This window comes from Mixophyes fleayi, chromosome 4, assembly GCF_038048845.1.
Source record: "Mixophyes fleayi isolate aMixFle1 chromosome 4, aMixFle1.hap1, whole genome shotgun sequence".
Classification (NCBI taxonomy): domain Eukaryota; kingdom Metazoa; phylum Chordata; class Amphibia; order Anura; family Limnodynastidae; genus Mixophyes; species Mixophyes fleayi.
The window spans coordinates 59,954,583-59,968,209 of NC_134405.1; the positions used below are offsets into that span (position 1 = coordinate 59,954,583).

The 13,627-nt window shown below is 40.9% G+C and overlaps 1 protein-coding gene across 1 annotated transcript in view; it reads right to left on the reverse strand.

Moving 5' to 3' along the window:
* Positions 1–419: 419 nt before the first annotated feature.
* Positions 420–13,627, reverse strand: part of DOCK5 (dedicator of cytokinesis 5) — an 82,941-nt gene continuing 69,733 nt past the window's right edge. The window contains exons 40-52 of the mRNA XM_075207191.1: positions 11,635–11,739; positions 11,248–11,389; positions 10,422–10,503; positions 10,243–10,327; positions 9,452–9,538; positions 6,864–7,040; positions 6,163–6,246; positions 5,670–5,807; positions 5,426–5,568; positions 5,138–5,291; positions 4,829–4,979; positions 3,739–3,851; positions 420–3,652 (exon numbers count right to left, since the gene is read on the reverse strand). Of these exons, the coding sequence (XP_075063292.1) occupies positions 3,554–3,652; positions 3,739–3,851; positions 4,829–4,979; positions 5,138–5,291; positions 5,426–5,568; positions 5,670–5,807; positions 6,163–6,246; positions 6,864–7,040; positions 9,452–9,538; positions 10,243–10,327; positions 10,422–10,503; positions 11,248–11,389; positions 11,635–11,739 (1,560 nt within the window). The 3' untranslated portion in view covers positions 420–3,553. The remainder of the gene's footprint in view (positions 3,653–3,738; positions 3,852–4,828; positions 4,980–5,137; positions 5,292–5,425; positions 5,569–5,669; positions 5,808–6,162; positions 6,247–6,863; positions 7,041–9,451; positions 9,539–10,242; positions 10,328–10,421; positions 10,504–11,247; positions 11,390–11,634; positions 11,740–13,627) is intronic.

A 13,627-nucleotide genomic window follows, 5' to 3' on the forward strand; every position in this document is an offset into this window, starting at 1 on the left:
GTAGAGTTAGGCCAAGTAATGACTTTTTATATTAGTTTTTAACCCTGGTTAAGCTGCAGCACTAAAAAGTCATTTTTCTAAGCGAGTCCATACCCATTTGCGTTTTTACCCGTGTTGCTGTAGAGTTTAGTTCTATTTCTGTGGCTATTGCAACTTTTCAACACATAATTTATACAATGTCTAAAATGCAAACACATTTTGAGTGTGTGTGTTTAATGTGTGTGTTTACAAGGATTACAAAACAAATTTCAAATGCTAATGGGTACATGGCCTAATTAGGCCACTAGTGGTCTGTTCCGGTGGCTGAACCCCTGAATGTAGCTGTCCAATTTAACCATCTACATGTGTCGCTGATGAATCAGAACTGGTCAACGCCAGTGGCTTGAGGGGAGCTTGTAAGTAATATGGACACTGCAGGCTTGTGATAGTTAACATATGAACACAGGTTTATTGCAGATCAAATCATTCATCACAAATGTTTCCCTTACAAATAAAAATTTGAACACGCACACGGAGCATAGATTTCTCATTGTAAATGTCAATTTAAAATATTGACAATTATTTTTACATTCTGATGTCAGAAGGATTTGTAGTTACCAAGCCATTGCCATATTTAAACCTTTTCTGCCACACACCACGTACACCACTTCAAATCCTTTTGACACTTCTTGGAAATGTAAGATGCTAAATGTGTTTATAAATAATATAATCTATCTGCTGTGTTTAGCTTTATTTACATCTACAAGGCACCTCATTTTAATCTCCAGAAATGATTTAAAACATAAGCACATTGAAATGGAGTTAAGGAAGTGTGTTTTACCAAGGGGAAAATCTCAGGCTGTTCAAGCTGTCCAGAGATTTGCATACACAGTAATCATTACATGTAGTGGTATGACATCACATTTACCCCTCCCCTTTAGAACCTGTCTGTAACTCTCAGGAGTATCTAGTCACAAAAGCACAAGACATTGTATTCAGCCTGTTTTCATCTCTGTGCTGCTATTGGCTGATCATCAACAGAGCAGTTCCAGTACCATATATAAATGAAGATCAACAAGGTAGATCAGCATTATACTCAGCCCCCCTGAAGTTCATCAGCAGCAGAGCATGAAACTACAATGATGATGGAGAAGGAAGAGGTGGAATTAGAGATATATGGGTGCTTTATTTTATTAAAAAACAAGAGAAACAACAGGGTAGCTACCAGAAAATAATCACCAGGATATAATAAAATCAATTTCCACAGTACTTTCTAGAAAGCTTTCATTAAAAAATGAACAAATTATATATATATATATATATATATATATATATTATGATACACACAGATAAGCATTCACACATACATTCATACTCTTACATTCACATAATAAAAACCATAAAACATCAATTTTATCGAAACCAGATGAGAAAAGGTTTCCTTAATGAAAACTTTCTATAAGAGTTGTGAAAATTAAGTTCTTTCGATATTGAGAATTTTTTTTTATTCTTATGTATATATGTTAAACAATGGGGTCTGTGTACCAAGGCAAATATGGAGGAGAGGGGTACTATTTCTACACTTTCCTAGATATTTGCCACCTGTCGTTTTGTGCGGCTGCCCACCAGGGTAAGTGACCAGTGGATGAGTCGGGGTGGAACTATAGCAAACAAGCTTGGTACTGAGATTTATACCCCCACCTCCCATGCGGTGAAACCTCCACCACATCAGAGGTGCTGCTGCTCAGAAGTCGCTTATCTTCCATGTCTGTAATGGGCAGGGAGTGAGATGCTGGGTTATGATGTCACAACCCACTGCTACACTCCCAAGAAGAGAAGATGTCATCCACTCTACACAAAGTAAGATGGGGTGGGTGGGTTTGAGGTGGGGCTGTGTATTTGGAGGGGGAGCGACTTTGGAGCCCTTTAACCTATGGGTCAATGAATAACAAACTAGTTTTCAGTGAATCACACACCACACGATAAGATAGGTAGAAGGTAATACAATAGTATATGCAGAGGTTTTTATATTATTGCATTAATGCTGGCTCCTATTGGTGTTTTTGTTTTTCTTGTATTGTAATCTCCAAGACCAGCTCTGATTTGTCAGCCCTATGCCAAATATGGCGGCATCCACTATGATGTATGTATATATACCCATGTATCAATGCAACTATATATTTATATTAACTGTACAAATAAATTACAGAATATACGTTTTACTCTCCATTCAATGGAGATATAGAGTGTAAATGATCTCCTCTTAGGAGTGACTTGGGAGATTAGTACAAAATATAGAGATAAACTATGGGAGGTTATAGATCAGAATGAATTAAAGAGCCAACGACAACCTAAAATACAAGTTGATATGGTATTAAAAGACTTTAAGATAACATTATCATTCCACGGTAAAAGTCTCTATTCATGGCTCCATTACACGGTGTATGACTTATGCACATAAGAAAAAAATAAACCCTCATCTCAAAAGATCTTCAGTTCTGTAAGTTGTGAAACTCTGACTTATATATTTGCAGTTGTTAATGGCTCTTTTATCTATAGTAACTTGTATCTTAGGTCAGAAGCAACTCAGAACCCAATTTTCAATCAAACTATTAAGGAAACCACATAGTAATATAAAGCCAGTAAGAACCTCGCATTCCCCATCAACTGTAGCTGTGCACATTCCGAAACATTTTACCTGACTGTTAGCTCAGATATGGTCAGGTAGAACTGCAGGTTCCAAATTACATCTATTGTTGCCCTCTATGTTGTGATCTTGGCATGGTTATCAAAGTAAAATGTGCAAATTATCTTTAAATAATCTCATGTAACCTGAAAATACAATTAACCTGGTACTCCTTTAACAAGGCATTAGTGGCAACTAATCTTTTGTGTACACCGCATATTAAAAAATAAATATATATATCAATCATACACTGCTGCAGTTACCTTTTCTTTCCCTGAATCTAACATATTATCAGAGGATGCGTGAATTACATTCACATTAAAGTTGTGTATTAAAAGCTATGTATAGTGAGAAGTACTAAAAATGTATCTTTAAAATGACAAAACAAAACAAAAAAAAAACCAAACAAAAAAAAAAAAAAGTGTGCGAAATAAGAATGAATTTTGGTTTTGACTTTCTGCTGCAATTGTATCAAGTCTCTATATGTACAAAATGTGGTCCAGCTATTAACATTTAGACAAGTTATCCTTACGAACCATGACAATGCCACTTCTCGATTAGGGAAGAACTAATAAATCTTTGAGGAAGTTTCTCGGATTTCAAAATCAGTATCATGTTCACGATTATCCTCCAAATCTTCCTGTAGGGTAGTGTCTAGAACATACGGTTAATAGAAATGCCATTTGTTCCACATGACTATGTCCTGATACAGAGTGTGCAATATCCTGTTGTAGTGGGTTAGTCGGCTCCAATTGGGTGGATCACCAGCGTGATCGAGTTTGATAGGATAGTATTGGAAACCTAGAACGTTGGTTGAATTACCGGACTTTGATGGAAGGTTCCAAGGCCTCGAGCCTTTTACACGGTCCAAGAAACTTCTAAAGTCTATCAAATTCCGGGTGCCTGGACTATACTTGGCTTCCTAGCCTTGGGAGGTGGTGTTGGTGGCTTTGCTTCATCACGTCTCGACAGCAGGGTAGTGTTGATCTTGTGGAGAAATCCAAAAGGTGAGAATGTTTGCAGTAAATGCTTTGTTATGCCACATAAATATACACCTCGCTAATGTCACCTACCTCTGTTGAAAGCCGTTGACTGCCCTCGTTGGATCTGCTTTTAGGAGGTGGTGGGGGAGGTGACCCAGTAATCTGTGCTACGATGTCACCATGAGTAGATAGTGAAGGGAAACCTGTAGGGGCAATATGACACATGAGAAGAAGACTTATGAGTGATTGCCCCAATTATCTTCCCTTTATACTAGGTCTACCTTCTACCAGACTATATCCGTCCAAACTTTAAGGGCCAGAAACAAGCCCGATCTCTTTGAGAATACCTATTTTACCTCTCATCCTGTGTGATAGTTAACCATACCTGTGATGAATGAAAATATACATTTAAAAACATATATAATAAAATCAGACCTGGTCCTTATTAGCAGCGTAGACTATCGTAGACATTTCTTCTGTTAAAGGACATTTCCACTTATGAATAAGCCACCACCTTAGCTGTATAGAGGCTTTCTCCCCTAAGATATCCTTCCTCTGATCAAACTATAAAAAGGTGGGTGGGGGGGGCATTTACTTTTAAAATAATATTTTTTTTAAGTGAAAATGTCCTTTAAGAAGGAATATAGCAACTTGTGTTATCAATAATAACCATGATTAGCAAAGTAACTTTCTATATTCTTATGTTAGAGATGCTCATATTACAATAATGTAAACACAAGTAATTCTAGAATTGGGACACACTGAAATAAGTGCACACTAGGGGCCTGAGTCATTAAGGAAACGCAAAAAAAAAAAAGGAGTAAATGTTCTCCTGGATAAACCATGTTATAATGCAAGGTGAAAATGAGTTTATTATTTTGCACTTAAATTAAATGCTGGACGTTTTTTCATGTAGCACATAAAAACTTCATAGCTTTATTTTTACATTGAAATTTAAAGTTGATCTAAATTTACCTCTCCCTCCAATGCAGCATGGTTTTGCCCAGGTTCAAAGTTACTCCTTTTAAATACTTTGCTCTCCTTAATGGGTCAGGCCCTAGATGTTTACAAACTACATAGAGATATATTACCTTATAATTGTATACGATGAACGTCATTCTTTAAATGAGAACATCAAAAGGTAAATGCTTAACGTGTTCCATTGAAGTACTATACTCACTATGGGTTCTTGGAGTCCTAGGGGTGATGGGAGAAGGACTAAGAGGTGCGGACCCTTGGTTTGCTGACCCTGTGTAGAGGCTGAGGCGTCCATCTGTAATCTGCAGGCTCTGTGGGCGCTGGGACCTGATGGATAAGCTTTGGGAATTTACCTGAATGAGGCAATTGTAGATTAGGATGACAAGCCTGCAAAGAACTCCTACAACAACCATGTTACCTCTACATGACTGTTATTTATCTCCTCTCTGTTGACCCAATGTCTCCTATTTCCCACGCACAGTTGAACTATTCCCCAACCCCATCATCTCACCTCCCTCTCCGTGGGACGCTCTGTGATTGTTTGAGACTGCCTAAAGTTTTGCCTCAATTTCATCCCTCGGCTGTCACCCTCTTCTCGGTCACTGTGCTCTTCAAGTCGAGTAATAAGGGATCCACGACGGGAAGGAACAGGTTCTACAATTGACCTGAAGGTACAACGGGAATCATGAAGAACACATCATGGTTTAAAAAGAGTAATCTGGCAATCATTAGTAATTATTTAGATACCAGTATGAGAGGTATGACAGAACAAATGGTGTTACATAGAGACACCACATACCCTTCCGAGCCTGGTCTAGAGCTGCCACTCCCAGAAGAGGAGGAGGAGGAGACTGTGGACAACCGTCTCAGCGTGGCAGATGTGATATATGGAACCACCACAGAACCAGCACGACTCAGCTTCCTATCTGTTAAACTGGAGGGCTGTAAAACGGCAATGAAATGTGGGTAATCTCACTTGCAGTGTTGTGAAAGCCTCTCACTCTCCACAATCTACTGTTATCTGTCCTACTAAAATGCCTCACCAGAGTGATCGTCCCATACAGCTTTTCCACCTTCCCCCTCATATCCTGGAAACAGGATACCAGTCTGTTATGAAGAGGCCGGAGATTCTCAGTCAGCTTCTCCCCATGAATTCTGACCCCTTGAGCGAGGAGAGGCATCTGAATGGGGACAATGGAGGTGGGAGAGGGGAAGATAAGTAGGTTATCGAGAGACGTTTACTGAATGTGAAAAAAAATGGCAGTAAAAGCAGCCACAAGGAAGAACTAACAACTGACAAACAAGTAGATACAGGCAACATATCACATTCAGTACTCCATTTTATTTTCATTTGTTGCACATATAGTAATACCCAATAAAAATACATGTGAAAAAGAAAAGATGGCGCTGAAGTTGTGCCGAATACGTAACCTAGACAAAAATAACAACAAGGTGAACTATGTATAGGTCAAGATAGTAATTATAGTCACATTATCTGGACTTCTCCTATGTGGATTTATGGCACAAAGCAATTACCTGTAAAGCAATCAGCTGTTTAAGCAGCTCAATCTTATCCTGGTCTGCAGGATTTTCTTGGAGGTAGCGCTCGGTGAAGAAAGCCTGTAAGAAAGGGAGAGAGTAGAGAGAAGCGAAGGGTTGGACAAAGAACAACAGAGATGATAGACATATGAAGAGTTACAAGGACAAATAATATCATATAATCAGTTTCAGAGGCTGTTTGGTTGGGGTCCTCTCCTGTGACTCCGTTCTTCTGCATTGCTTACAGAGGCAACGGAGTGGTATGCCGAGCGTATCCCCCTACCAAGTGATTGCAGGGCTTCATTCAGTCAATGTAATAACATGCGAGTCCAACTGTGGTTACTACCGATACTGGGACTTTAGCCCGCCAATGTAATCATGTGTTAAAGTGGTGTGTAAGGTTAACACTCCAATGCACCTGCTCTAAAGACCAGGTGCTCCTGTATGAAAGACGGATTACATGCTGGGTCTCTAGAGCACAGAAAAAGTGCGTTACAGAAGAATGACCTCCACCACCCAGGTCCAGGAGATGGGGCAATTTATTTACTGAAAGTGGAATATGGAGAACCTGCCACAAACACACGATGGAGGCAGCCATCTTGTGGGCTAAACCAATATTAACGAGAATGCATTCAATCAGCGTACAGAGCACTAGAGGCACTATACACAAGGGAGTGCCTCTGCGACCTTAATCCTACCTTTTCATAGTTTGCAAATCCTCCCATGACAGCAGGGTCAACAATACCATTGAGCAGCATAGAGAGTGGGTGTAGGGGAAGGCTCTGGTCAGCCCTGTGCTGCTGGACCTGATGACTGATCTTCTCATTGGTCAACTCCATTGTCTCAATGGCATTTTGCAGTGGACTGATCTCTTCCTATGGGACAAGAAAGTACAGATATATTAGACAATTTCCGAATTACAGCAACCACAGCAAAGAAGGTGGCCCCCTTGCTATGACAATATAAAATGACAGCTGTTTTCTAAGTTGCTAAAATGGAATTGTTTTCATCTCCCTTGTGTTTACTAATGCACATAAGCTGTACAATGGGTGAGAATGGGAAATAATGGGCTTTTTGCACCCATCACTAAATCCTTCTGCAGTACACCTGTCTCCATTATATCTCCCCTGGCCCCCTTCTCCTCTATAATTTGCCATTGGCCCAGCAAGCAGACAAGAACCACCTTAGGAGTAAAGCAGAACAGATTCCAAGCATTCCTTGGTTTGTTGCTCTGGTTCCCCCCTTGTCAGTGTCAGAGAAAACAATTTAACCTTAAGTACTAAATATTGCAGTTGGGGGAAATAAATGATGGAATGTCTCAAAGCCAATCCAAACAGGAGGGAAGCAATGCCTAAAAATGAAGGGGCACTGTTGAAGGCAGCCTTCAACCTGCAGACATGACCAAATGTCCAACCTGCAGACATGACCAAATGGCAGACTTGGACTTCTGAGCTCACATGAATCACTGCCAAAAAGATAAGCTCTTGTTCAGAATGCAATTATAGAGGGAACTAGTACTCCCATCGCAAAATAGGTCCACCGAATTCCATTAGCATCTCCGTAGGGTAGATACAAAAAGCCTCAGGCGTAAAACCGCACTACTTGCACCAGGATTAGAATGATCCAGATGCTGCGATAGATGCATAAAGAAGAAGGTTTCCACGCCCAAAGCATAGTCTCAATCACAGAGCTGGCAAGTCCTTTCCGCTTAGGATTCATGGCCTGGTCTGGTTGTAGAGGAAAATACCAGGGTCAGTAGGGGCGGATGAACAGCATCCACATCCCTTCCAGGCTGATCTTCTGCATGATCTGAGGAATTAGACAAGTCTGAGAAAGCAGCTAGAGAGCTGAAATGACCATGGGACTCTTCATGCACTGTATATGCCCCTGGATCTGTAAAGGGGAAATTTGTGATTTTGTTGCAATGCCAACAAGTTTATTTCTAGGAGACTATGGGCTCTCGAAAGACAGCACAATGTACAGACTACCCATTGGGGTCTAGATGTTGGCAACTCAGGAAGTCCATCTCTCAACTGTACAAATTAGATTGTTTAGATGGTCGGAACAAAAAGCTCTGCCCATCACATGCCTCTCACATCGCCTGTGAGCGGTGGATGCCTCCTTGGTGGTTCAGGTGAGCCACTGCAGTGCTATTGTCCATCCAGGCCCTGGCTTCTTTGCCCAACAAATGATAAGTACATTTGGTCAGCGCACGATCAATAGCCCTGAGTTCCAAGACTGTTAGACTGCAGTATTGAAGAGTAGCCACAGGAACAACAAGGAACTTCATAGGTCTAGATGGTCAGCCTGAGAGGTTCTTCTGGATCAATTCCCCAGAAAGGGACTTCACCAAGATGTTGTCCAAATAAGGGAAAAATCATAATCCCCTGGTGATCTTAGTGAAGACCCATAGAGCCAAAGACAGGCTGAATGGGAGTAAACGAAAACAGAAATGCAACCTTGGAAGGCGAACCAGAGAAAGTTTTGATGATAAACCCCCTTGATGTCTCTTCCTGGATCACCAACTGAAGTGAATTCATCTTGAATTGCTCCTCCTGAAGGAACTTTTTGATGCTTTTAGATACACAATAAACTGTCCCTTACAAAAAGACCCTATTTAGAGAGTGTTCTGAATATGTGACTGAATGTTCAGGGCCGAAAATACTGCTTTGATAAAGCAGTCGACGGCATGTCAAAATGCCTTTGGCTGCATCCTCGTCATCGAGGTTCAAGACAAACTGGAAAAGGAGCAGAAACCCTTCAGCTTCTGGGAACCCTCACCAGAGTGCGCTATCTGAGGCTGCGCAGCAATGCAGGTGCATCAGAGTGGGCCAGGTTGTCAGTTGGTAATCTAGTCTGGAATTATGCGCAGACATAACTGTGTAAGGATTAGGCACTGGCTCCTGAGTTGGATATCCCACACTCAAGCAGGAACCTGGAAACATTACTATGGACCTGAACATTACTTCTGTTGTGCTTTCTAAAGGGAAAAAGGTAGCACTGAACCACAGCAGCTACTCCTTAAGCAATCAAGACAGAGCAGAAGAAGAAACGAGCACTTCTCTGATTGGCCAAGACCAAAACTTAGGGTCCTACATAAAAGTTAGTATAGCTACAATTAGAAGTAATGCACAGTCAATACAGGGACACCTTGTGGTGAATGATTTGTAAGAAAGCCTAGTACTCTTGTCATAAAAAAGGCTTCATATTTATAATATATTTTAAAAATATATATAGCATATAATCTTTACAGAGAGCTTTAGATGCACAATAGAGTGTAACTTACAGTGTTAAATTGTTTGACTTCAAACCATTTCAGGATTCCGGGTAGTTTATACGCTGTTGTAAACGTGGTCCTCTCAATCCACATCGTCTGAGATAAAAGAAGCACAGGACGTCAGACGACAATCAGATAACAACAAAACTAGTGAGTGTTGTATAACATGTACATTGTAATGTAGATATTATCCCAGGTCACCTTAATGATGCACATCTTGTATAAAAGGTCTTGGCTCCCAAATATACCCCACCCCCTATCCCTCGTCCTCTCCACCCCACTCCTCCCTTTGTAGAACATAAAACCACAGCTCTACTCTAAATGTTTTCTCTCCATCGACCACAGGAGTCTGTCCTCTTTTTTTTTCTTCTTTCTTTCTTTTCCTCGGTTATCCCTTATCGGACGCAAGTGATGTCATTTTAAGATGCGTGCTTGAATAACTGTACCACTTGAAACAAGTGTTTGGATTATTCATTTGCATGTTTATTCATGTAATATGTTATTGTGGTTTGAAAGTAAAAAGTCCTTGGCCTTCACACAGCAATAACTGACATCAATTGGCTATTCGATATTATTAACTTGTTACAGATCATATATTATATATCATATAATTAGATGACAGAAAACAATTGGTTCATTTAGTCTGTTCAATGTTTTTATGTGTTATTATATTGTTTTGGATATTTAGTATATTTTCCGTTACAATTCTTTAATAGAACCATATGTAAAGTTGTGATTATATTATTTAATACCTGCACACCAAGCATGTATAGATTACATGAACATGTGCACATACTCACTGCAAACTCGTTGTCTGGGTCTTTCTCTCCTTTCCGAAAGGGTCGGGAATAGGAAAAACTTTGTACCTCGTTGTACCGATAATAACTGCAGAGAACAACAGATGACACAATTTACTCAGAAGTCACCCAAACAGCACAGGGAAGAGATCAGGCTGAACCATGAGTGCGATAAACAGTACCTGAGAATCTGTTCCGGCACCAGCTTGTCCTTGTACCGTGGTGGGAGGTTCATTAGCGGTTTGACACTGAAGCACTGTACATCTGTACATTATATATAAGGACAAACACAAGCAGAAAAAGGCAAGCAGATAAACAAATATATACTTAAGGGACCACTAAAGTTAAAATGCAAAGTACTTGAAAAAAACGGAGACAGCGCTGGAGAGAGAGAGAGAGGAAATGAGGGGCATCCAAGTGCCCAGCCTCCTGTAGGGGCGATACTAACCTGCTATGTCCACTGCTGAACTCAACAAGTATATAAGCAAAACTTTCAGCCACTTATTAGAAGTAAATATATTCAAGACAACAATGATCATAAGGAAGGACATTTTATTAATGCACACCAGACTTTACTGGAGATTACACAGAGCTACTCAAAGACTTAAATTTCAATAATGTGCACTCAGCTCGCTACAAATATCCTAATCTACTAATGACCAGGGGTAGTTTGCAGTGTCATGACCTGACCAATTTTAGCAACGTTGGTTAAATGAGAACAAGTTTTGTCATTGTTCTATTCATAATTATTATTATTATTTTCACACAGTTTGTGCAGCCTCAGAAAAACATTCTTAAATGTTTTCATCAATTTTTCCCCAGTTATTTAAATACCGAATACGTGAATATTACTACTTGGCTCTACTAACTACATTGCTTCCTTCTGTACTATTGCCCAAAGCCTTCATATGATTCTAGGTGGAATAGTTTATTTTCATTGCACCTTGGACATGACACAGAACTGCTGCGAGCCTTAGAACAAGGCACCAAATTTATCGCTTTGGATACACTGCTTGGGCGAGTTTCGGATTTCATCGCCAGGCAGGGAGCTGCTGGGGAGTTTCTCACTGTTGGGAAATTGAGTCAGAAGCCAAAGGTTAAAATCCTCCAGACGTTCGTATTCTTTTCCCCGGTATATGAAAATCTTGTTCTGTAGATTAAAAAAAAATCCAGAGTGTCTAAAGCTTCACTACATGCTGTAATGTATGAGTAACACTAGACAGGACTGTAACAGAGAACAAATGATGAGATGTTATAGTGGACACCCAGAGGTAAAACAGAAAAAACAGGAAACGAAAAGTGTAAATGGGAAGATGAAAAAGGAGAGGTTGGATGATAGGCACAACAAGCCCAGACGTAGATGTAGACCTAGCGTAGGGTGTGTTCTTAACTTACCCGCAAGAAAGAAGGGAACCCCTGGCCATAGTACCCTACAGCAAAGTACTCCGGCTGCAATCTCAGAGACAGCATGATGTTCTGGTAGAAGCCGGCTTGCTTGTTCTGAGGATACAAAGAGATTGGTTAGGAACTGCTTACAGAAAAGGGAGCAGATACAACAATACCATAGGTGGGTAGGTAGGAGCTGTGGTGGGTGGAAGCAGTGCAAGAACGAGAAGTAGACAGCAGTTTTAGGCTCTCTGCTCGTTGTGCAGGGCTTCAAATGAGCAGCTCTGCTTGAGAAACTTAACCCTTAACTACCAGTGGCCAATCTTCATAAGGTCAGCCAATTGTGCAAATGCAGGCTCAGATGACCTGTTGGGATACTGGGCCGATTCCATTTATTGTTTTCTTTTTTTTTTTTTTTATTCCAGAAGAGGACAAGACCATGTTTACAACTTTTACAATGGATATGCCACAAGAATAATCAAGATAACGCAGACAAAATAATGTATTGTCAAAACATTTATCCAAACAGAAGGGGAAGATTAATGGGCAATGATTCTGCATAGTATTTTTAGTACAAAAGTAACAAATTGGAGGAGAGAATCTGGGAGGCCAAAACCAAAAGGTGATAACAAGGGGGATCTATGTACCAAACCACCTGCTCAAATGAGTAGGGGTCAATAACCACAACACAGGTCAATCACAACGGAGGAGGCGAGTGTAGTAGTAAATGTTCAGTGTTGCTCCCTTTCAAGCATAAAAAACAATAATGGGGTGAGCATTCCAATATGGCCAGCTGAGAAGGACTGAAAAGATCACTTGGGTGGATATATTCTAGCACTGGGAAAATGTACTAAATTAGGAATTACTGATCCTTTTTTGTTTCTTCTTTTTTTTGTGATTTTGGCCAACTATACAATAGAATTCCTCTTGCTCTATACTTTAGATGCAGTTCTCAATATCTATTCCTCTTATCTGGGTTATTATTATCTATTTATGAGGCACCACAAAGGGTCCGCAGCGTCGGCATAACTGTACAGGATGACAATACATGGCATACAGTACATGACATACAAAGTAGTACAAGACAAAGTGCAGTAAGCCAAGGGTAATACATACAGACAAAGAGCAATATATATAAACAAGTACCAATTAGCAGTGAGAAGTATATAGGACAAAGAGGTAAAAGTGAATTCCAATGTACAGATAGGAAGGGAAGGAGAGGTGGGAGAGTGAATAAAGCGATTAGCCTGTGCCCAGTAGAGTGGGCAGCATATACAGGATCAGTGCAGAGATGGAGAGGAGGAGGCACGATAGAGGAGGAAAGATAAGGGCATGCGTCATGTGACAAAATGGAGAGAAGAGGCGGAGGGCTAAGGGCAAAGGAACAAGAGGAGGACACGAAGAAAGCGGGCCCCCGCTCAAGGGAGCTTGCAATCTAAAGGTGAGGGGGAGACTGACAGGAGACACAGAGTGGCAAAAGGGGATGAAGGACGAGAACACTGAGGGGAGAGGAGCAAGAAAGTTTAGATAGAGTGAGAGAGAAGAGGGACTGAGGAGGGCAGGGTTAGGTGGAGAAAGGGTAGGCTAACCTGCACGGGCGGTTTTTAAGGGAGCGTTTGAAGTCTGACAGACTAGGTGAAAGCCTGATAGAACCGGGGAGAACGTTCCAGAAAAGGAGGGCAGTACGGGAGAAGTCTTGAATGCGGGAATGAGAGGTGGTGATCAAATGAGAGGTGAGGCGACGTTTGTTGGATGACCGCAGTGGGCGAGAAGGAGTATGAGTGGAGATGAGGTTGGAGAGATATGGAGCAGTGGAATTAGAGAGGGCTCTATAAGTGAGGGTGATGAGTTTGAAAAGGATTCTGAAGTGGAGGGGGAGCCAGTGAAGGGCTCGACAGAGAGGGGAGGTAGATGAAGACCGGCGGGAAAGGTAGATAAGTCGGGTGGCAGCTTTAAGTATGGTCTGAAGAGGAGCGAGACGTGTTGTCTAACTTATTATTTA